Source organism: Ctenopharyngodon idella, chromosome 3, assembly GCF_019924925.1.
Source record: "Ctenopharyngodon idella isolate HZGC_01 chromosome 3, HZGC01, whole genome shotgun sequence".
Taxonomy (NCBI): domain Eukaryota; kingdom Metazoa; phylum Chordata; class Actinopteri; order Cypriniformes; family Xenocyprididae; genus Ctenopharyngodon; species Ctenopharyngodon idella.
Genome location: NC_067222.1, coordinates 39,404,723 through 39,429,412, shown reverse-complemented (window position 1 = coordinate 39,429,412; position 24,690 = coordinate 39,404,723). Strand labels below are relative to the sequence as shown.

Below are 24,690 nucleotides of genomic sequence, written 5' to 3'. Positions count from 1 at the left end.
TCAGTGCTCTTTATCATGGCCGTGGCCTCGTTGAATGTCCTTCAAATGGCTTAAAGGGACATATTTGTCGAGACTAGAATACACTACATGACTTTCACCTGGATTTTTGCCCAGATTTGCAGTCTGGAGGAGTTTATGCTAGCTGACATAAGTCAGAGTCATTCTGCAGATTTTGGGCAGTCGGAAATGACAGAAATAACAGAAGATTGTGTAGTGTGTGATGGGTCTATGATTGTTTTTAGCTTCATGCTATGATTCCATCCAGCTGGAGGACATGAAACGTGTTTGATCATTTGAGATGATTTTAGAACACATACGCTGCGTCCGAAATCGAATACTACTCTACTATATAGTACGCGAAAAACAGCATGCGAACAAAGTAGTATGTCCGAATTCATAGTATTCGAAAAACAGTAGGCGAAAAGTACCCGGATGACTTACTACTTCCGGCGAGATTCTGAAGTGCGCATACGATGGACACTTTACTATCCCATGAGGCCACGGGAGAAGATTTGTGAATGGAGTTGAAGGGACGTAACTGACGCTGGTAGGTCATGTGACGGTAAAAACATCCCAGATGTAGTACGTCCGAATTCATTCATACTACACGCATTCGTACTATATAGAACATACTTTTTCAACGGTCGTGAAGTAAATTTAAATTCAAATGTAGTACCTACTCTACAGTACGCGATTTCGGACGCAGCGATATTGTTTTCATTTAGCAACACTGTCCATGTTCCTGCGTTTGTTGTGTTCAGAACGACTTTTGGTCTGGCGGAAGTATGGTAATGTGTGATGTTTTTCTCTGTAACTATTTACTATTTGATTCATAGTGTTTTAAAACCTGTTCAGAAGCGTTGTGTGGTGTATATTCATCCTTAAAGGGTTAGTTTACCCCAAAATGAAAATTCTCACATTACTCACCCTCATGTCGTTCCACACCCGTAAGACCTTCGTTCATCTTCAGAACACAAATTAAGATATTTTTGATGAAATCCGAGAGGTTTTTTTTTTATTTTTATCTCCCATAGAAAGAAATGTAATTACCACATTCAAGGTCCAGAAAAGTAGTAGACATCGTTAAAATAGTCAACATGACTACAGTGGTTCAACCTTAATGTTATGAAGCGACAAGAATACTTTTTGTGCGCAAAAAAACAAAACAAAAATAACGACTTTATTCAATATTCAATTCATTTTAAAACCTGGAAGCGCTGCACTACAACGTAAACAGCGTAGGAGAATGACAGGGTACAGAAGAAACTGTTGAATAAAGTCAATATTTTATTGTTTTGTTTATTTTTGTTTTGTCACATTGACTATTTTAACAATGTCTCTTTTCTGGATCTTGAATGTGGAAATGATGTTGCTTTCTATGGGGGATAAAAAAACCTCCTGTATTTCATCAAAAATATCTTAATTTGTGTTCTGAAAATGAATGAAGGTCTTACGGGTGTGGAACGACATGGGGGTGAGTAATTAATGACAGAATTTTTATTTTTGGTTGCACTAACCCTTTAAGTCTATATTTGTTACCTCAGTTTGCTATGCAGGCTCTTAGATTAATGATTTATTCAACTGTTAGTTCCAGTCCTCAAACTTGATCAAGCAGCTCTGGATCCTCACTGTTTTCACTGCATTTATTTACTCGGGCAGTTGTGCCCTAGTGGTCTTCCACTCTTATTACCCACAACCGCCTTTGAGCAAGGCCCCCAATTGCCAGAACAAAAATGGCTGCCCACTGCTCTGGGTGTGTGTGTTCAATACTCACTGCTGCGTGTGTGCACTTGTATGGGTGAAATGCAGAGCACAAATTCCAAGTATGGGACAGGGACACCATACTTGGCCACACATCATGTCACTTTCACTTTCACTTTCACTTACAGTGGGGATTTCCCCCCACCCCCTTTGTTATAGAACTGTTCAACATGTGTTACACATATTTTGATATACAAATGATACTTGTAATGTTTAGTGATTATACTTTGACTTGCAATAAACAGGTCTTTGAGTCATTGAATCATTCATTCAACCCGTTCATTCAAAACACTGATTCATCAGGGAAATATGTGTGACTAGTGTGAAACAGAGCAAAAATAGACTAAATGACTAAATATCTCAATATGAGTCATGCTTTTTTTTTTTATCTAAGTGTCACACTCATAATCGTACGGTTGGTCTGAAATTGTCATTGCTGTTACACAGAATTACACTTCTCTTGCTAGTGTGCTATTGCTTATGTAGAAACAGAGGAATTTTGTCTTGATCTCTGCTATTTATCCTGCCGTCTCAACACATTCCATTCTCCCCCCTCAGACTATAAGCCCTCCTATCCCTGACATCAAAGATAAACAAAGTTATGTTGCATGAGCTTTTCCTTCACTGACTCATTTTAATCAGAAAAAAAGAAAAATGTCATATAGGCAGTAATAACATGAACATGTTAATGAAAAAAAAAAAGATACAGTGCATCTTGGGTATTAAGGCTTGTAAGGCTAGTGAAGTGTCCCAGTCCACTGAGAACACACAGGGATCTCTGTTCTTCAGTGAGAACTTGATACTTCAAACTCTCGCACAATCTCAGATTTCTAAGTGCTTCCTGACTTCTTATCAGGAACCAACCAACTTTCCATCCTTTCCGGATACTAGTGGGTCACAGTTGGTAGTGCATGTTTGGTAGTTCTTTTTTAGAAAAATCGGAACAGGTGACCAGTGGATCAGCAACCGTATGTCTGACCAACACTGATTTAAAGTACATTTCACAGGGAAATGCATGTACAAACATAATGTACATATCAACATTTATTAATAGCCTATTTGAACAGAAAAAAAGTTTTCCAGCTCAATATTTTCACGAAATGGATCTCTCCTTTTCCCTTTAAAGTTACTAAATAACAAGTGAGAGCATAGATAGTTATGGTTTTTTAGCCAGAAATGAGATATGGTGATATCTGAAAGCATGTCAGTGAGTTTTTGTGTTCAGTTGTTTACCAGAGAGCTATTACAACAATATTATTTGGGCTTTTTAATTTGCAGGACAAAATGAACAAACATTATCCTAATTTAATAGGGTTTTGAACTTGTTGTAGGATGCCAAAATACAAAACTGCTAGAGAAAACAAAGTAGGCTATTTGAACTAGCCACCATCTTAAAAAAAAAAAAAAAAAAAAAAAAACTCTGGGAACTCTCGGTAAATTCCATTATGTCACTAAGGGTCATTGTGATGTTTACAGAAGTGAAATAAAGAGAAATGTTTAGAGACAGATTAGTTAGTAGCTAGCTAGTCCCCTAATGAGACTGGACATTCCAGTTATCTTCCTTACATCTCTAAACGGGGAAAGGCAGTTCTGCTGACCAAACACGTGGTCACTCTCATTTGAAAAGATCTCCCACTGGATGAAAAGTAACGCAGATCTACCACAGGGGAAGGACATCTCATTTCTAAAGCCCAGTACTAGAGTTTAACATTGTTTTAAAATGAAGAAGCAGTCGTTTTTTCTCCCCACGTCTTTTCGGATTTTCTGTATGCGGCTATTTGGATTTGGTTTTCTGTACTTCACACTAGTTACAGGTAAGTGTAATTACTTTAAAAATATTTAGTTTGTACCTTAGTCTACAAGGTGACGAAAATAATTGCGCCACTTATTAGTTTGTATGTCACCCAAGAAAGTACTGTATACTGCGATATTCATTGACAATAATACCTCAGAGAGTGCCATGGTATTTTCATGGTATTAACCTACGTCTAATAAATTGTGTTGCCATGGTACGATGAAATAACTGTTAGGCTAACACATATTTCTGTGCCTGTCCGTCCAGTAACTTGATACTTGTTCAGCACTGGCACGTTGAAGTGAGGGTGCGAATAGACAGACTATACAAAGACTTTCAGGGAGTCAGCTTTTTTTTAAATTTTAGTCTATTTATCACCTAATTACTACGCCCTACCTCATCAGTCAAACGCGTCTATTTATCGTCAGGCAAAAAACACGAGCTTGGAGTTGGAGCTTGTAAGTTTGGGAGCTTTGAACCTCTAAAGACCTGTACAAGTGGAAAATAAATAAATAAATCGTATATGTACTTTAAGACTATCCTACTTTTTTGTTTTTTGTCTTTACACCCCGAGTAAAGTCATTTGATTCTGCGCTTGGCACCAGAGGAGGGCGCACTAACGTTATCTTTAGAGCGTTTTTTTTTTGTTTGTTTTTTTCAGAAATGTAGGGGGTTTTTCTTTTCTTTTTCTTTTTCTTTTCCAAGCTGTCAATACTGTAAATAATATTGAAAGAATAACAAGAAATTGCACAAAAGACACAGTAATACTTCATAATGCATAATGTGCACTCTCAGTGGATTTTGTACAAAATATTCTTTCAGTGTGACTGAATAGACAGTTGACGTTTCTATATTTTATGAGCTTCTTTGTTTAAGTTTGTTTTGCATGATCATCTATCCTGCTCCATGTTGTCAGTATCAAATTCTCACACATACCGTACCATTCAAAAGTTTAGAAACATTTTTTAAAATGTTTTTGAAAGCAGTCTCTTATGTTGACCAAGGCTGTATCTATTAGGCTGAATCAGCATATTAGAATGATTGCTGAAAAATCAGCTTTGCCATCACGGGCATTTTAAATTATATTAAAACAGAAAACAGCTATTTTAAATTGTAATAATATTTCACAGTATTGCTGTTTTACTGTATTTTTTATCAAATAAATGCAGTCTTGGTGAGCAGAAGAGACTTCTTTCAGAAATATTAAAAAATCTTGATGTTTCCAAACTTTTGACCGGTACTGTATTTATGATATATAGTAAACAAGAGTGGTTACTATATAACAAAAAAATAGCAATATTGTAACAAGAATTTATTGATCATAATGTTACTACTCGCAAAGACACAAAATATTTAAACCAGCTGAAAATGTATGGATATAACAAATATCGATTAACCATTAAGATCAGTTTGGTTAAATTGAAGTCAAATGTATAAAAATAAACCATGCAAATTATAAGTTTTATGTTAAGTATTAAAAAGGAAACTGAAAGGCAGTTACTTTACTTGAAAGGCACTGTGTGTATACATGATTACATAATTACTAAGTGGTAAAAAAAAAAAAAAAAAAAGGTACTTTGTGATTTTATGCAGTTTAGTCAATTGAAAATATATAGAAATCCTGCATTTTTGCTGTTTTGTTGGCAGATTAGTACTATGAGTTTTGATTCACCACTTGCTTGTTACAACAGTATAAGTGATTAAAATACTGTAAATCACAGCATACTCTTCAATGTGTTTAACAGGGACACATGCTGCTGAATGTCCTATTCAGCTCAACCCACAGAGAGTTGTTGTGGAGTACGGCGGTTCTGTGTCAGTTAACTGTAGCACTTCTGTCACGCATCAAGGGATGGGATGGGAAGCCAGTGAGGGAGCAGTGTCCCAGAACTCATCAGTCAATCTGATCACATGGAGAGTGTCAAACCTGAGAGAATGGGACATAGAGCCATACTGCTACATAAACCATAAGAAACAGTGTCAGTTAAAGCTCCCAGTGACTATTTACCGTGAGTTTCTCTGTTATTGATATTTTTATCTTTTCATTCTCAGAAATATCTAATGTATGTACATTCATGACTGCAGATATCAGAGTGTGTGAATCTTCCTCCACAGAGACTCCAGACAGTGTGTCCATCAGCACTGTGAATCACACCGGACCAATGATGGAGGGAAACCAGTATGAGCTTCAGTGTGACGTTCTCAATGTGGCTCCTGTTCAGAATCTCACTGTCAAATGGTACAAAGGACAGACTCTGGTGGATCAAACTATCTTCACTGACACCATCAAGACTCCAGTGAATGAAACAGTCACACTCATGATCCGTCCAAACAGAGCTGATGATGGAGTTCAGTACAGGTGTGAAGCAGAGCTGGAACTGGGAGAAGAAGGACCTCAACCTCCTCCTAAACTCACATCAGATCCTCTCAGCATTACTGTATATTGTAAGTAAGATCTGTCAGCTTCTATGATTAATCTTTTAAGAGCATCTGTTGTCCAAATCAAGGAGACTTTTAGTGGTTGTAGCACTTACCATGTGATACAGTGTGTCAAGTTATGTGGTGATAGGGATCAGATGCAGTATGTAACTTTTTCTTATCAAATTTCTAAATTTGAGTAGTTTTGTTGAAAACTACAAGATTAAAATTAATATGGATGAACATAAGACATTTATCATGTATATGTAGACGAAACACCTCTTAAACTGTGTTTTTCTTTTACTCTTTTCTGTAGATAAACCGACCATCGATGAGACCAAACTGCCCTCCAATGTGTCTGTGTTTCGAGGATATTCAGTGGTGCTGGTCTGTGAAGCCGAAGGAAACCCAAAACCAACAATCAGCTGGAATATCAGCACAAATAATCCAGTTTATAGTAAATCTTTTACTGTAACAGATTCAACACCTGAGGATCTGTACTGCATTGCAGACAATTCTGTTGGCAGCACCACCAGACGTGTAAAAGTGTCCAAACAAGGTAACTGTGCGTTTTTGTATAAAATTCAATTCTAAGTGACTTAGTTTATTTGGTAATTTCTGCCAGCTGTTTGAATTTGCTTTAGTAATATTGACAGAGATACCACAAAATGGAACTGTGGTTGTTCCAAAATTATATTTTTTGTATTCGTATGTCTGATATTAAATCAAAATATTTAATTTGGTTAAATGCAAAAAAAAAAAAAAAAAAAAAATTAGTAGTCTAAATTATGTTGTCAGGATAGATTTTATGCAAGGTCATTTGAAGTTTGTAAAATCACACAGATGCACGTGACAGATTCTTTTCGTCTTTTGCCTTTCGCCTTTGATTAATGCAAATTTCATTCATCTTAAAACAGTTAACACACAGCTTTCAGATTTCAGCACGGCTTCTTTTGTGTCTTTGGCCTTTCACAAAGTATGTGCACTTTTGTAAGAAGCTGTTTGGTTTGTTGATCTTGTAATGCTTTGCTTGCAGTCTGAATGTCAGAGGATGTGTAATAGGAACACTATTTAAGATGTGGCTTGTGGATCGTGTCACCATTGTTGCCTTGCATGGATTTTTATTTAATTTAGCTGCTGACTTTTGATATGTCGGAAGAAATTATGCAGGCTTGATATCTATCCTAAGTTTTGCTCGCTTGGATTTAATTCCCTAAATTGCTGATTTACTCATATATTTGTTTCTTTTGACACAGAGAATATCATCCCCATAATATTAGGCATTATTGTTGCTGTAGTGGTGGTCATCTCAATCATCTCCATCTACATCTACTACACCTACTACAAAAAAAACAGGATGGGCCAGTATAATTTCAAGAAGCCCAAAGCACTTAATGGACTTATAGCGCAGCCAGCACAGTCCCCATGAAGGAACTCTGTCAGAGCAATATCTCTGCTTTGGTTAGGACTCCCTCAGTTTGATCATCTGCTGTCAGATCAGTTGGAGCGGATGGTCATATGGATCGGTGTTCTGCTCACTTCAGATCTAACTGCCAATCTGTTGTCCGAGGATGTTGATCAACTAAAATGGTTGAGTAGCACCCTGGTTAGATTTGTATTGGACTCTTGTTTGCTTTTATAAAGAAACTATGCTTACAGTCTTAGGCACATTGAACATTCTGAATATTTATTACATTATGATTATGTTGATAAACACACTAAAGGTGTTACTCTTGGACCTAGATGTTGTAATGTTGTGGTGTACTTAAACAGATACTGATTATTAAAGATGAGATCTCTTGTGCCTTTACCTGTAGGATCACTTTGTGATCAATCAATGTAAATTATCTCAAGCCAACCTGTAAATAGAATCTCATTTCTTTGTGTAGAATATAATCTTTTTCTATACATTTCACATCATGTCCTATTTGAGCACAGCTTACTAACACATGACATTATGTAAATGCATTTTTTTTAATATAAAACCTTTTTAAAGAAAAGTCTAAAAATGAAACCATTTCTGTTTTCACTGACCAGTATTTAATATAATTGAAAGGCCTTTTTTATTTGTATTTTTTATTTTAAAACCATGCTAAGTGTAAAATCGTGTCACTGCAGTAGCTCTACATTTGCTTATAATATTAGCAATGATGGCCAGAATCATTCCTGTTGAGAAACCCAGGGGAAACAGGCCCTTTTCACTTTGCTATTAACTTACTAGTATTGCACCAGTGAAGATTTTTTTTTTTGTTGCTTGCCAAGATTATGAATATAGATGAGCCTCTTTTTTATATATGGCTCTAAACAGGCTGATGTATTCCACAATAGCCAAAATAATTTTTCAGGGGCGTGTATGTGCCATATTCCATTGGTCAACGCTCTGACAAAGCACAAAACTGGCTGTTTGTAAGCCTCAAGAGTACACATATTTTTGGTTTATGTTTTACTGCTGATACAGCAGTGTTCTTGGACTTTGTATTGACATTAAGGCTGTGTATTGCCAAGAATCTAGCGATACGATACTTATCACGATACAGGGGTTACGATACGATATATTGCGATACTGTAAGAAAGGCGATATTTGTTGTTGTTTTTTTAGAAAAAGGATGTAATTTCAGAAAAAAAACTGTCATAAAGAACACACCACCATATGCATAAAACCTTACAAACAACTTTATTTTATTTAATCAATACAGTATCATTTGCATTTATATCACTAAACACTATTTTGTGCAATCTAAGGGAAAATAGTAAAGTGACTGCAGGATTCTTTAGGTGTAGATGTTTTAAAGGTTCACAGTATAACAGTTTTTAATTTCTAAACTTTTTGACAACATAAAGTTTGTAGTCCATTTTATGACTGAATATCTGTTTGTTTTATTAATACTGTAAAGCTGCTTGCTTTAAAGCAGTCTAATGTATAAAGTGCTATTTAAATAAACGTGCCTTCACTAAAGTGCTGAACAGAGCTGGTGCAGCCATATCCACATCGCTATGATCAGATGCTTTCTTTCTGCTGTCATTATTGTTGTGTGTTTATTTTGTTACCGAGAGGAAAACGTGCAGTACATATCACATATTCTGTCGAACGCCTCTCTCAGCTCCGCGGATGGCATCGGGATATTAAGTGAGCTCTCAGATTCAATGCGTTTCCCGAGTTTTGGATTTTAACATGGCCTATTTTGCAAACAATAAACTATTGTCGATCTCCTTAGTGGTTTCTTTATAGTTGAAGCCAAAATGAGTCCACACTTCAGCTCTGTATACCGCGGGAGCGGAATAATTCTATTGTGTTGTGAGCTGGGTTTGCTAATGCTAATGCTAACGCTAACGATGCACCTTGCGCTTCTCCGGCTCCGCGTCAGTTTACGTTCTGAGATAACGCTGAAATCTAGTGGTTGGGTTTTATACAGTCTGTGGTTTAAACCGAACACAAAGCCACGAATCTTGGATGTAAATAAATGAATAAATAAATAAATAAATATCGATACAGTGTTTTTGAGAATCGATACAGTATCGCCAAACATAATATCGCGATATTCATGTGTATCGATATTTTCTAACACCTCTAATTGACATCTGTGCAAATGCACCAGCTAACAGGGAACGTTCTCAGAATGTTCTGGCAAGGTTCTCTCAAAGTTACGAACAAACATTCTTACAGTAATAAGAATGTTCAGTTCAAAGTTATGACCCAGTCTTTAATAATGTTAGGCCTACTAAAACTACTAAAACAGGCAGCTATGCAGTTTCCTGCGATAAATGAAGGGTCCGAGTCCGTGTTTTGTGTTACCGCCTGAACAATTAAACACTGTTAGCTGGTTAACAGCAGTGTCAATATAGCGCAGCTACTTTTAAAATGACGGCGCGGAGCGATAGGTTACTCTTCACAACTCTTCGCTAATTTTGGATCTGCTGTCGCGGCGGTATGCGTTGAATGGTAGGACATTTATATAACGAATGTTGTATTTTAGGACATTTATTTAACGAATGTTGTATTTTTTCCTATCCTGAAGATTTTTCCTATTTTCAGAACATTTTCCTATTTTCCTATTTTTTTTTTCGGTGTTAAACTTGATAAAGCTATTTTAAATACTATTAAAAAGTCTCGCTTCTGAAAAGACTTTTGAGTAACACTGTTTAAATAGCGATAGAACAACGTCAAACAAGATCAATACTGTTTTTGTTATCATTGTAAGCCTGCATTGAGCAGTTTAAGCACAGCCAACCAAACAAATTATGGCAAGCCGTTTTAACATTTAATCCTTAACGTAACTACCTAGCAAACGCAGAATGTTCCCATAACATTAGTATTTGGTTCCCGTTTGGTTATTGTTTTGAGAACCAAATAATAATGAAAAAAAATATTTTTAGGTTTTATTTTTGCAACCATAAAATAACATCCCCAGAACGTTGCATGGAGGTTATTTTTAAATAGCCTAAAAAACTTATACAGAACGTTCCCTAATGGTTATTTTTAGGTTATTATTTTGCAACCATAAAATAATGTTCCCAGAACGTTGCAGGGTAGTTATTTTAAATAGCCTAAAAATTATTTATACAGAATGCTCCCTAATGGTTATTTTTTGGTTATTATTTGAAAACCATAAAATAATGTTCCCAGAACGTTGCAGGGAGGTTATTTTTATAACCATGTAAACTAACCTTCCAATTAAAACGTTGCAGATGTTTTTGTGAAATGACCTATACAGAGCTCTGAAATTAGTTTAATACAGCATTTAATAACATGTCCATGGGTTTCATGTGACGTCACTGTGCTTTATCGCCACCATATTTGTGTACGGTCACAGCTGCGCGACCTGTTTCAGTCTGTTGTCACAACAGCTACAACTACCAGAGGAAGGCCAACAAAACACTCTCAGAAGGTTCACAACAAGGTTACAATTTGTCTGGGATATGTGGTGCTGTTAGCTGTAATAACAGTCGTCAGAGAAACCCCGAACTACAATTTCATTCGATTATAAGGAGTTAGATCGGCGGAAGAAATGGTTGGATTCATTCAGAAGGGACCACACCACTTGCAGGCAAACAGCAATGCACAACATTAATAACTGCTGGGACTGTCATTTACATAACATTATAATGAGAACACTATTGTAATAAAACGTTGTGAATTCTCTGTGTTGTTGTTTCAGCGTGTTGTGGAAAGTGCACATCTGGAGTTAAACATTCTGATTAGCACATAACTTAGTTCAAGCTTTACTTGAATAGTGGAACAGAATAGCTCCTGTTGTGGATGCGTTCTTCCTGTAACAACACGCCGAAACACAGCAACTAGAATTCACAACATTTTAATACAATAGTGTATACACTGTAAACCCTAACGCTCAAAATACTTCATTCGTTTGAGTAGGACAAACTTAAATTAAACAAATTAATTCAGTTAAATTAACTTATGAGTATTTAAAACTTTCTTTTACTTTTGAGTTCACAGCACTGACATATTTCAAGTAAACTAAATTGTTTTGCCCATGGCACTATGGCACTAACTTAATATGATTGAGTTGAGTTGCAGCAGATTTCTAATTCCCAGCATGCTTTGCATCAGACTGTATAAATGTTGAAATTAAAGTGTTATTTTGTGTGTTTTTGCATAAGATTAACATAGGGAGACATAAGTTAGTGTTTAATGTTGTGTTATGTTGGGATTGACAGGGGGTTCTGTTATGTTAGTTTTGTAGGGTTACCATTCTGGTGAAGAGTAGACCGTGTGGTTAGGTTGAGGATGGGCTGCAAAACTTTTAAGACCACATATACTGTATGTTGTTTGATTACATACATGCAAGTATATATTGACAGTCTCTTTGATAGTTATAACAGCATGTGTTTTTTGCTAACTAACATTTAACCAAGATCTGAATGTGATGTTTATGTAAATTAACTATATGTACTTGAGTGGGGCGAGGCTGAGAACCGTGGGAGCGAAGGAATGCCAGTGATGTGATTGTTAATGAGAGACACCTGTGCACCACACTGGCCTTGCTCCACCTCCACAGCTCTCGGCCCCGCCCCACTTGTCACAAAAAATTAAGTTAGAGAACATAAATGTTTTGAGGTAATAAGTTTCCGCAAATGTTTTGAGTATTCTGAACTTACTGAGTTTTACAGTGTACAATTAAAATGTTATTAATATGACAGCCACAATTGTAGATAATGTTTTGTGTTGCTGTTTTTTAAATTTAAGAGACACATCATTGTTAGTGTGTTGTATTGTATTATAACATTATAAGGGCAACATAAACCTTTTTATTATCAAAGGGCCATTTTTGTCTTTAAATAGCTTAAACATATTTTGAGTAGGCCTATTTCATGGAGAGAAGAACTCATATTTGACATTCTTTGCATTTTCAGATGCAGATAAATATTAATTATTTTTTATTTTAAGGAATTATAAATACTCTCCAAAAAGGCACAATCTTTTGTGGTGGATGTCGTAGGTATTGTGGTTGTTTGAGTGGGTATTATGGCTGGTGTGCATGAACTGGTTTCTGGATCTACTTAACTGCCTATAATCAAATCCAAACATTCAAGTCTTTATAATACTGTACGCCAAAAACAATAAATATCATATTAAATGTATTAAACATATATCTTTCCTTGTGTTTTCATGCTTACCAATTAGCAAGATAAGCTAAAATATGACGCCGCCTATTAATTTTTGACTAGTAATTATTCCAATAGTGACTAGTATCTTTTTAAATATTACTAGTAAGTATTCATTAGATACTAGTACTTATTTATTAAATAGTATTACTTTTCATTAGATACTAGTACCTATTTAATGGATACTAGTAGTTATTCATTAGGTACTAGTACTTATTTATTAGACACTAGTATCTTTTGTAATTGTTACTAGTAACAATTCTTGTCGTACTAGTCACAACAGCTAGGACTAGTAAGACTGGCCAGTGTAGAGTTCAATAAAAAATCTTACCAGTAACATTTGGAATAAATACTAGTATCTAATAAATGTGTACTAGTATCTATTGAATAAGTACTAGTATTTATTTAATAGGTACAAGTATCTAATAATAAGTACTAGTATATAATGACTAGTACTAGTATCTAATAATACATACTAGTATATTAAAAAAATAAGAACTAGTACCCAATGAACAACTACTAATATATAAAAAAATATGTACTAGTCACAATTGGAATACATACTAGTCAAAACTAAATAGTTGTTATCTGAATGAGTACCAGTATCTAATGGAGAAGTACTAGTATCTTTTAAAAAGGTACTAGGACCTAAAGAATAAGCACTAATCGCTAATGAAGTACTTAATGGAATAAATACTAGTATCTAAAAAAAAAAGTAGTCTGACTAGTAGCATGAAAATAGATACTTTTATGTTTTAAGATTAAATGTTAAAATGGTTTGCCATATAAAAGTAGTCTCTTAGCAATTGCAAATATCTGTAGTTAGTCTTTCAGTATATAACCAGTCTTGGTTACCGGTAGACAAGGTGAATAGCGGCTCCTGAAGCTATTCACCAGGAAACATCACAGTTTTTGTTTTAGTGTGGTTCCTTTAGCCTACTTTCAAATGTTAACATTGTTACCCAATTTAATGATGATTGTCTTGCTTCAGCAACAACTCATACAACTGAGTTTGAATTCCTGCCAAAAAAATAAAAAAAAAATGCAAATATTAAACCTAAGCTGGTTTACTGTCCTTATGGTTTCCCATGTCTGTCTGGCTAGTTTAGAGGGGTCTGTACAGATAAACACTAGCTTTGCCAGGCTGCCCACTGTAAACCAGCTAAGACATGCAAACTAGCGTATACTGGTTTAAGCATTTTTTAGCAGGAATATATAGAAATGTCTCCATGGCCCTGTTTACACCTGGTATTAAGATGTGTTGTGGACGAGGTTGACACATACCTGTTTACACCTGGTGTTTTAATCTGTCTCTTTTTTCCACTTTCAACCACTTCTGTCCTGATTACTTGAGGGGAGGATCTATGGAAGGGGGTAATAGTATTGGCTTTTTCAGATCTTTCAATCTAATGGACTAAATATGCTCACCACCATTCACTGGAAATACCACACTGCTCACAATACAAAATAGGAAGTTAAGAATTTCACAGAATGGAAGCAAAGGCCAGTGTGTTGGAAAAGACATCTTAAAATGGTGACTGTGCTTTGAAACATGGTTGATGGTCATTGGTGGTCAAAGAGCAACAGTTGCAACATACCAGCTACAAACTAGCTACCTTGTGTCAAAACAGCAATCAGCTTAAAGGGATTGTTCACCCAAAAATGAAAATTTTGTCATCATTTACTCACCTTTATTGTTGTTCCAAACCCGAGTGAGTTTTTTTTCTTCTTCTGTTGAATACAAGACAAAAACAAATTTTTGTAATGTTTTTTTTTTTCTATAAATGAACAATATTTGTATTTTGCACTTTTTCAAAGTATTTGAGTATTTCAAGTATTTTAGATGTAATTTAGAGATGCATTTTTAGTTATTATTATTGCTTAATATGTCTTCCAGTTATTTCCATCAGTGCTGGGTATCATAACGGACCAATGATAGAGGGCCAGCAGTATAAACTCCAGTGTGACGTTCTCAATGTGGCTCCTGTTCAGAATCTCACTGTCAAATGGTACAAAGGACAGACTCTGGTGAATCAAACTATCTTCACTGACACCATCAAGACTCCAGTGGATAAAACAGTCACACTCATGATCCGTCCAGACAGAGCTGATGATGGAGTTCAGTACAGGTGTGAAGCAGAGCTGGAACTGGGAGAAGAAGGACCTCGACCTCCTCCTAAACTCACATCAGATCCTCTCAACATTACTGTACATTGTAAGTAAGATCTGTCAGCTTCTATTATTAATCTTTTAAGAGCATCTGTTGTCCAAATCAAGGAGACTTTTACTTTTACCATGTGACACAGTGTGTCAAGTTGATATAGGAATCAGGTGCAACATGTAACTTTTTTTGTCAAACTTCTAAATTTGAGTAGTTTTGTTGAAAACTAGATTAAAATTTATATGAATGAATTAATGAATGATGAATGAATGAGGCATTTATTTAGCACAGTCATATGTACTACTGTACACCTAAAGCACTTTACAATCATATCGGTGGTCTCTCCTCATCCAATGGATGAACATAAGACATTTATGATGTGTATGTAGAAGAAACACCTCTTAAACTGTGTTTTTCTTTCACTCTTTTCTGTAGATGAACCGACCATCAATGAGACCAAACTGCCCTCCACAGTGTCTGTGTCTCGTGGCTATGAAATGGTGCTGGTCTGTGAAGCCGAAGGAAACCCAAAACCAACAATCAGCTGGAATATCAGCACAAATAATCCAGTTTATAGTGAAACTTTTACTGTAAAAGATTCAACACCTGAGGATCTGTACTGCATTGCAAACAATTCTGTTGCCATCACCATCAGACATGTAAAAGTGTCCGTACAAGGTAACTATGCATTTTTGTATAAATTTCAATTCTAAGTGACTTAGTTTATTTGGTAATTTCCGCCAGCTGTTTCAGTTTGCTTTAGTAATACTGACAGAGATACCACAGAAAGGAACTGTGGTTGTTCCAAAATTATATTGTTTTGTATTTGTATATTAAACAGAAAATTTATTTTGGTTTTATTAAATATGCAAATTAAAATGAAAAAAAAGAAAAAACAAAAAACAAAATTGAGCTTCCGCAAGAACCAATGAGGTTTATTCTCGTGTGTTGCCTTTTGTCTTTGCAAATTTCATTCATCTTAAAACAATTAACACACAGCTTTCAGATTTCAGAACGGCTTCTTTTGTGTCTTTGGCCTTTCACAAAGTATGTGCACTTTTGTAAGAAGCTGTTTCTTTTGTTGATCTTGTAATGCTTTGCTTGCAGTCTGAATGTCAGAGGATGTGTAATAGGAACACTATTTAAGATGTGGCTTGTGGATCGTGTCACCATTGTTGCCTTGCATGGATTTTTATTTAATTTAGCTGCTGACTTTTGATATGTCGAAAGAAATTATGCAGGCTTGATATCTATCCTAAGTTTTGCTCGCTTGGATTTAATTCCCTTAAATTGCTGATTTACTCATATATTTGTTTCTTTTGACACAGAGAATAACATCCCCATAATATTAGGCATTATTGTTGCTGTAGTGGTGGTGGTCATCTCAATCATCTCCATCTACATCTACTACAAAAAAAAACAGGATGGGCCAGTATAATTTCAAGAAGCCCAAAGCACTTAATGGACTTATAGCGCAGCCAGCACAGTCCCCATGAAGGAACTCTGTCAGAGCAATATCTCTGCTTTGGTTAGGACTCCCTCAGTTTGATCATCTGCTGTCAGATCAGTTGGAGCGGATGGTCATATGGATCGGTGTTCTGCTCACTTCAGATCTAACTGCCAATCTGTTGTCCGAGGATGTTGATCAACTAAAATGGTTGAGTAGCACCCTGGTTAGATTTGTATTTGACTCTTGTTTGCTTTTATAAAGAAACTATGCTTATACTGTATGTCTCAGGCACATTGAACATTTTGAATATTTATTACATTATTACTGCACTGAAGTCATTAGTCTTTTCACTGATAGATGTTGTAATGTTGTGGTGTACTTAAACAGATACTGATGATTAAAGATGAGATCTCTTGTGCCTTTACCTGTAGGATCACTTTGTGATCAATCAATGTAAATTATCTCAAGCCAACCTGTAAATAGAATCTCATTTCTTTGTGTAGAATATAATCTTTTTCTATACGTTTCACATCATGTCCTATTTGAGCACAGCTTACTAACACATGACATTATGTAAATGCATTTTTTTTTTATATAAAACCTTTTTAAAGAAAAGTCTAAAAAATAAAACAATTTCTGTTTTCACTGACCAGTATTTAATATAATTGAAAGGCCTTTTTTATTTGTATTTTTTATTTTAAAACCATGCTAAGTGTAAAATCGTGTCACTGCAGTAGCTCTACATTTGCTTATAATCTTAGCAATGATGGCCAGAATCATTCCTGTTGAGAAACCCAGGGGAAACAGGCCCTTTTCACTTTGCTATTAAAGAGTTAGTTCACACAAAAATGAAATTCTGTCATTAAAGGATTAGTCCACTTTTAAATCAAAATTTCCTGAGAATTTTCTCACCCCCATGTCATCCAAGATGTCCATGTCCTTCTTTCTTCAGTCGAAAAGAAATGAAGGTTTTTGATGAAAACATTCCATTATTATTCTCCTTATAGTGGACTTCAATAGACCCCAAACGGTTGAAGGTCAAAATGACAGTTTCAGTGCAGCTTCAAAGGGCTTTAAACCATACCAGACGAGGAATAAGGTCTTATCTAGAGAAACGATCTGTCATTTTCTTTAAAAAAATGAAAATGTATAGTGCTTCCACCAGACCGCACTTCCGTATTCTTCAAAAAGCTTATGCTGTATGTCCTACACCTTCCCTGTTCTACTTACGGAACGAACGCGGCGCCAGTTCCGTTTTTTCCGTAACTTGAATATGATTAATGTAAATGATGACAGAATTTTCATTTTTGGATGAACTATCCCTTTAAGAGTGCACATATTTTTGGTTTATGTTTTACTGTTGATACAGCAGTGGTCTTGGACTTTGTACTGACATCTGTGCTAATGCAAGTGTTTTTTTATTTAACATTGTCAGAGAAATGATCTGTTTACAAGTACAAGTGTCCTTGTGCACTTGTTTGATTCTATAGCTTCATTATTTGTAAAGGCTATTCTTCAGTGTGTGAACAAGAACACAACTGAATGCCCTATTCAGCTCGACCCGTGCAGTGATGCCTGCTGGTACGACAGATCTGTTTCTGTTCACTGCAACACTTCAGTCACAAGTATGCAGCACTTATGACCACTGCACCAGCTAACAGGGAACGTTCTCAGAATGTTCTGGCAAGGTTCTCTCAAAGTTATGAACAAACATTCTTACAGTAATAAGAATGTTCAGTTCAAAGTTATGACCCAGTCTTTAATAATGTTCTCGAAACATTAGCACAAAAACATCATCATTCATGGAAGTTTCTTCTGAAACATTTTAGTTGGACGTTCATCCAACTAAAATGTTTTATTCTAAAGTGTACGCAAAATTATAAAATGGAATGTTCCCTAATGTTCACATAACCAAAAATACAGATTTTTTTAAACATTTAAAGAACTGGATGTTTTGAATGTTCAGAGAACATTCAGAAATAACATTTTCATAACTTTATCATGATCTTAGAACATATTTTTTGTTAGATGGGGCCAGTCTGATCATCTAGTGATTAACTGGTTGCACAATCTCAGAATCTCATGAATGAATCTCACCTCCTGTGTCATGAGTACTGAGTATTCAGACATGCTGCTCCTTTCTGCATACTAAAAATGCTGCTTTGCTTATTCAGACAGCGAATGTGTCCAATGAGGGTCCAGTATGTCTCATATTTTGTGACACAGAAAGCGCTGTGAGAAGAGATATAAAACAAACAACATGCCAAACTGTTTTTATACAGACCCACCCTTAGTTTTATCTGATCTCGAGGATGTGTTGACAATGGAGGGAAATAGGTTGAAGTACTGAGTTGTGGCTTCTCAACATTGGGCTTTTAGAATGCGATGTTGCCTTTTCTAAAAGATTAATGTGCTCGTATGTTTTTTAAACAACGATTTTAAGTGACAGGATGCAAATGAATAAAGTTGCAACGTGCACTTTGAGAGAGATGTGTGGGGGAGGGTTAACATTAACCAAAACAGGCGGCTATGCGAGGGCAGACTGGGCAGTGGTTTCCTGCGATAAATGAAGGGTCCGAGCCCGTGTTTTGTGTTACCGCCTGAACAATTAAACACTGTTAGCTGGTTAACAGCAGTGTCAATATAGCGCAGCTACTTCTAAAATGACGGCGCGGAGCGATAGGATACTCTTCACGTGTCTAATTTTGGATCTGCTGTCGCGGCGGTATGCGTTGAATGGTAGGATGTTTATATAACGAATGTTGTATTTTAGGACATTTATGTAACGAATGTTGTATTTTTCCAATCCTGAAAGGGAAAATTATATATTTTCAGAACAGTTTTCGGTGTTAAACTTGATAAAGCCCTCTTAAATACGTCCAGAGTGATTAAAAAGTCTCGCTACATTTGAGTAACACTGTTTAAATAGCGATAGAATAACGTTGTCAAACAAGATAAATACAGTGTGTTTGTTATCATTGTAAGCCTGCATTGAGCTGTTAACCACAGCCAACCATAAAAAGTAGTCTGTTAGCAACACTAAATATATATAGCCTACTGTTAAGTCTTCCAGTATTTAAAAAGTCTTGGTTACCGGTAGACAAGTTAAGCGGCTCCTGAAGCTATTCACCAGGAAACATCACAGTTTAGTGTGGTTCCTTTAGCTTGCTTTCAAATGTTAACATAATTTTCAGTGTTAGTTGTGACTTGTAAAATTATTACCCAACTTGCTGATGATTGTCTTGTTTCATCAACAACTCATATACATACAACAGAGTTGTAAAATCTTAAACCTAAGCTGGTTTACTCTCCTTAGGTGGTTTCCATTGTCTGGCTAGTTTGGGTCTGTACAGATAAACACTAGCTTAGCCAGGCTGCCCATTGTAAACCAGCTAAGACATGCAAACTAGTGTATGCTGGGCTTTTTTATAATCCAAGCCCACCACCATTCACTGGAAATACCACACTGCTCACAATACATAATAGGAAGTTAACAGTTTCACAGAAAGGAAGCAAAGGCCAGTGTGTTGGAAAAGACATCTTAAAATGGTGACTGTGCTTTGAAACATGGTTGATGGTCATTGGTGGTCAAAGAGCAACAGTTGCAACATACCAGCTACAAACTAGGTACCTTGTGTCAGCTTAAAGGGTTAGTTCACCCAAAAATAAAAATGTCATTAATTACTCACCCTCATGTCGTTCCACACCCATAAGACCTTCGTTCATCTTCGGAACACAAATTAAGATATTTTTGATGAAATCCGATGGCTCAGTGAGGCCTCTATTGACAGCAAGATAATTAACACTTTCAATGCCCAGAAAGCTACTAAAGACATATTTAAAACAGTTCATGTGACTACAGTGGTTTAACCTTTATATTATCAAGCGACGAGAATACTTTTTGTGCGCCAAAAATAACAAAAATAGCAACTTTATTCAACAATATCTAGTGATGGGCGATTTCGAAACACTGCTTCATGAAGCTTTACAAATCTTTTGTTTCGAATCGGTGGATCAGAGCGCCAAAATCACATAATTTCAGTAAACAAGGCTTTGTTATGTCATAAGTGTTTTGAAACTTCAATAGTTCACGTGACTTTGGCAGTTTGATACACGCTCCGAACCACTGAGTCGAAACAAAAGAACTAACGTTAATGAAGATTAGTAAATACAGTAACAAATGTATTGTTCATGGTTAGTTCATGTTAATACATTAACTAATGTTTAACTAATGAACCTTATTGTAAAGTGTTACCAATTTTTGTTTTTGAGATGCAACATTGTGAAGCATTTGTAGTTACTCTATTGTTATTGCTTAATAGGTCTTCCAGATATTTCCATCAGTGCTGGGGATCATAAAGGACCAATGACAACGGGCCAGCAGTATAAACTCCAGTGTGACGTTCTTTATGTGGCTTCTGTTCGGTATCTCACTGTCAAATGGTACAAAGGACAGACTCTGGTGGATCAAACCAACTTCACTGACACCATCAAGACTCCAGTGAATAAAACAGTCACACTCATGATCCGTCCAGACAGATCTGATGATGGAGCTCAGTACAGGTGTGAAGCAGAGCTGGAACTGGGAGCAGAAGGACCTCAACCTCCTCCTAAAGTCACATCAGATCCTCTCAACATTACTGTATATTGTAAGTATACTAATAAGTCCACTTTTTATGTTTTTAAACATACAAGTTCATTTAGCAGGTATTATAGTGGTCTTAATTATTAACATGTAAAACCTGTTTTTTTTTTTTTTGCTCCCTTCTGAAGTTAAACCGATCATCAATGAGACCAAACTGCTTTCCAAAGTGCCTGTGTTTCGTGGCTATGAAATGGTGCTGGTCTGTGAAGCCGAAGGAAACCCAAAACCAACAATCAGCTGGAATATCAGCACAAATAATCCAGTTTATAGTGAAACTTTTACTATAACAGATTCAACACCAGAAGAAGTGTCCTGCATTGCAAACAATTCTGTTGGCAGCACCATCAGACATGTAAAAGTGATTTTAAAAGGTAACTGTGAATTTTTGCTTATGTTCTGGTTTACATTTTCAACAACTGCTTCCACTTTCTTGCAGTATTACTTTAAAATATGGGAAGGTTTCATAATGGTAGAAGTTTGAATAGACCAAACACCTTTTAAAAAATAAAATTTATGATGCTTAGCTCACACTAGTTCAAATATGCAATGAAAGTAGCAAATCATAATGAATAAATTGTTGAAAAAAAATCAGAATGCATTTAAATATTTTGATTCAACAAATGTTATTATACCAAGGCAATGGAAACCTTAAGATAGAGGCATTCCTTATCTCTAACTTGTGAAGACAACATACAATAAAACAGTAATATACAATGACAAGTAATGTGAAAAAGTAAATGAATACTGATAAATATTATGAAATGGGTAAAAATACAGAGATATAGATACAATATAAATGAAGTACAGCACAGGTGTATATTTACATTTTTGAAGCCACGCAGACACACAGGTTGCTATTAAAAACTCGGTTTAGATCCTCAGATCCTTCATAAGGCTTCACTTGTTGTTTTACTGTTAAAGGGTGATAAACTTGGTTTAAATGTGTTATACATCATTTTTGTCCTGTTTACACCTGGTATTAAGAATCGTTTTGGTCGATCGGATCATAAGTGGATTATGCTAAATACAGGTGTAAATGGGGTGTAAAATGTTTTGAGCTTGTCCACTTTTGACCACTTCCAGAGGTAGATGAAATCGCATTTGACCGGATTGCTTTCATACTGTAGACGCTCCTGTGGTCGAATCTGTTTGTACAGCCACAAAAGACCGCCTACTCTCCGCCCATTTACCTAACGTGTAAACATTATGGGAAGCACGCCAGCCAGACAGGACTTAAACTTTGTCAGCTAAAGACCCAAGTTTGGTTTGAAGATGAAAAAATGTACCAAGCACAATGTTCTCTCACCTTTCCTGATTTCTAACACTCTGGTCTATCAGAGCAGAAACAAAATGCTCTCTGTATGTTTTTTTCCGTTGTTGCTGGTCGTGTTCATATGTAAATTGCACAAACTTATTTTGCCCATTAGATCAAAAGATCTGAAAAAACCCATACATTTACCCCCTTCCATAGACCTTACCCTCAAAGAAATCAGGACAGAAGTGGCCGAAATTGAACAAAAGAGACGAATTTAAAACACCAGGTGTAAACATAAGTGTGTCTCCCTCGCATACTTGTGGTCTGCTTGACCAAAACTTATCTTAATACCAGGTGTAAACAGGGCCTTTGTGTGTGCTTGGACTTATGATCAGCCATTTCACTTTGCTTGTTTGATTCTGATATGGCAAAAGCGTTAAGTATTGTTTTCTTCAGGTCACTTAGGGTGTACTCAGACTAGGCACGGTTTCCTTGTACCATGTCCTGGCGCGATTGTCCCCCTTCCCCACTCCTCCGCTGGCCTGCAATCACATTGAACTTAACATTCCAGGCCAGAGCACACTTACGCTTAGCACTCACAGTACATGCGTACCGTGCCTGAGCCCAACTGAACCATGCTCTGGCCCACCTCTTTCAAGTGGGCCAGGGACAGTTAAACGAACCACGCACGGTACAGAGCAATCACACTAGTCCAACGAACCAGACTTTAGGGGTCAAAACGCACTCGGGCACGGTTCAGATCGCCTAGTGTGAGTACACTCTTTAGATATTTAGCACTTATTAACTGTTTAAGCTGTGTTATTCATTTGCTTAGATCGTGACTAATCTTTTGGTGTGCTTTATTTCTCTTGACACAGAGGATTACCTGCCCCTAATAGCAGGGCTTGTTGCCATCACAGTGGCGTTCATCTCAGTCATCTTCATCTTCATCTACTCTATCTACTACAAAACAGCCAAGACGGGCCGTTATAGCCTGAAGGATGCCAAGCCTAGTGCACAAAATGGAAACATAGCACAGAATGGCAAAGACAACACTATCCCTATGAAGAAACTCTCTCAGAGCAATATCTTTGCTTAGGTATGAACCCCTGGGTTTGCTGCATCTGCCAAGATACACTATCCACATTGGGCAAGGATTGTTTTTACACTGGAAGTCTCTAGGCCTCTGTTCTGAGGCTAGTTTCTTCATGGCTTCATTGTTTTTTATTTTACGGAGCATTGGTCCATTCACTTCTCTCTTAGATCCAGTTGTCATCAACTGTTAATTGCATCGCAAAATAAACTTTTTAGTTTCCCACAATCTGCTGTATAAATCACTAGAGAAAAATACCTGATGTTGAGGTAATGACAGTGAATGAATTTCAAGTTAAAGGGCCTGATGCCTGCATTGGACATTTTCAAGGATCTTGACCTTGATTAATATTTTCTTTGTTAACCAGTATAAGGGAAAAACACGCTATTAAGCTCTTGTTAGGTTATCCTTTTGTATATGTCTCAGGCACATTGATCAGTTTATGTTTTATCAAATGCTATACATTATTCAGTATATTGAGAAAGACACTATAGTTGAGTCTGTTACTCCGTTAACAAAGTATTTTTTTTTTAAGTTTCACTTCCTCTGGAGAAATCCACACTTTAGAGGTTGGGAATGGAGCACACGGTGACTGTGAAGAAGTGAAAGCTTGGGTGTCAGGTCTCTCATGCTGAACCTGTGGGAAAATATTTTGATGTGTTTCTGAAAATTCTCTCAGGCCTCAAAAAAAAAAAAAAAAGAGAGAGAGATGCTGGACATAAATAAGTGTGCCAGTTTTATGGCTCAAGCAGTATAAAGATGTTAAAAGCATAGCTAACGCAGAAATGACAAGTCTGTCATCATTTCCTCACCCTCATGTCTAAAGCAGTATGGTGTTTTTTTCCGAGCACATAAATTATGAACAGTTTCTTTTTGCAGCCTGATAGGTGAACTGCGGTTGTATGGAAAAGAACTGTGCAAAGATTTTTAATAGTTTCACCTTTTGTGTTCCACAAAACATTGGTAGTCACGCAGGTTTAGAATGACATGAGGGCGAGTAAATGATGACAGAATTTTCATTTTTGTTTGAACTGTGTTTCATGTAGAATGTAATCTCACCTGTATTCTTGTGGGGTTTAAATTTGATTCATTGAATTTACACCGTCTGTCCTTATAAACACGTTGTGTGATTTGAATTTGTTAAGAACATTTTAGAAAAACATTTGTTTAAAAAAAAACCTAATAAAAATATTTGTGCTTTTTACTCATCTCACAAAATAATTGACCATCTTATTTTGTATTGAACAACTGTCTGCATTTTATCAAGGGTGTAAATGCAGAAGTGTTGTGTATAAGAACTGAACATTATTTTACCTCAGTTGTCTTTCTATTTGGCCTTTTCTGATTGCTTGCTCCTTGTTATTTACAGATGAATTTTTTAGTGCTCAACTATTGTGACAAACTTGATGAGACATGAGAAATGTTTAAGATGAAGAAAACAAAACAAATCAATCACTATACTTTGTTTCTGCTGTTATAAGTTACAAC

General features: G+C 36.1%; 1 protein-coding gene across 2 annotated transcripts; it reads left to right on the top strand.

The window, feature by feature from the left end:
- The first annotated feature begins 3,242 nt into the window (after positions 1-3,242).
- On the top strand, positions 3,243-24,406 carry icam3 (intercellular adhesion molecule 3). Of its 2 annotated transcripts, XM_051888281.1 has the most exons (9): positions 3,247-3,575; positions 5,302-5,565; positions 5,672-6,001; positions 6,291-6,533; positions 14,496-14,813; positions 15,195-15,437; positions 20,532-20,858; positions 20,983-21,225; positions 22,988-24,406. In XM_051888281.1, the coding sequence occupies exons 1-9, from the start codon at positions 3,482-3,484 to the stop codon at positions 23,206-23,208; spliced, it is 2,283 nt and encodes a 760-aa protein (XP_051744241.1). In that variant the 5' UTR covers positions 3,247-3,481; the 3' UTR covers positions 23,209-24,406. The 2 variants fall into 2 exon arrangements, with proteins under 2 accessions (XP_051744242.1, XP_051744241.1); XM_051888282.1 differs by lacking the exons at positions 20,532-20,858; positions 20,983-21,225; positions 22,988-24,406 and adding an exon at positions 16,088-16,858 and having other exon boundaries at positions 3,243-3,575.
- The last annotated feature ends 284 nt before the right edge of the window (positions 24,407-24,690 follow it).

Coding starts and splice junctions, on each gene's coding strand:
- icam3 (XM_051888281.1), top strand. CDS start 3,482: ATGAAGAAGCAGTCGTTTTTTCTCCCCACGTCTTTTCGGATTTTCTGT. Junction 5,566..5,671: donor GCTCCCAGTGACTATTTACC/GTGAGTTTCTCT, acceptor CTTCCTCCACAG/AGACTCCAGACAGTGTGTCC. Junction 20,859..20,982: donor TCTCAACATTACTGTATATT/GTAAGTATACTA, acceptor TCCCTTCTGAAG/TTAAACCGATCATCAATGAG.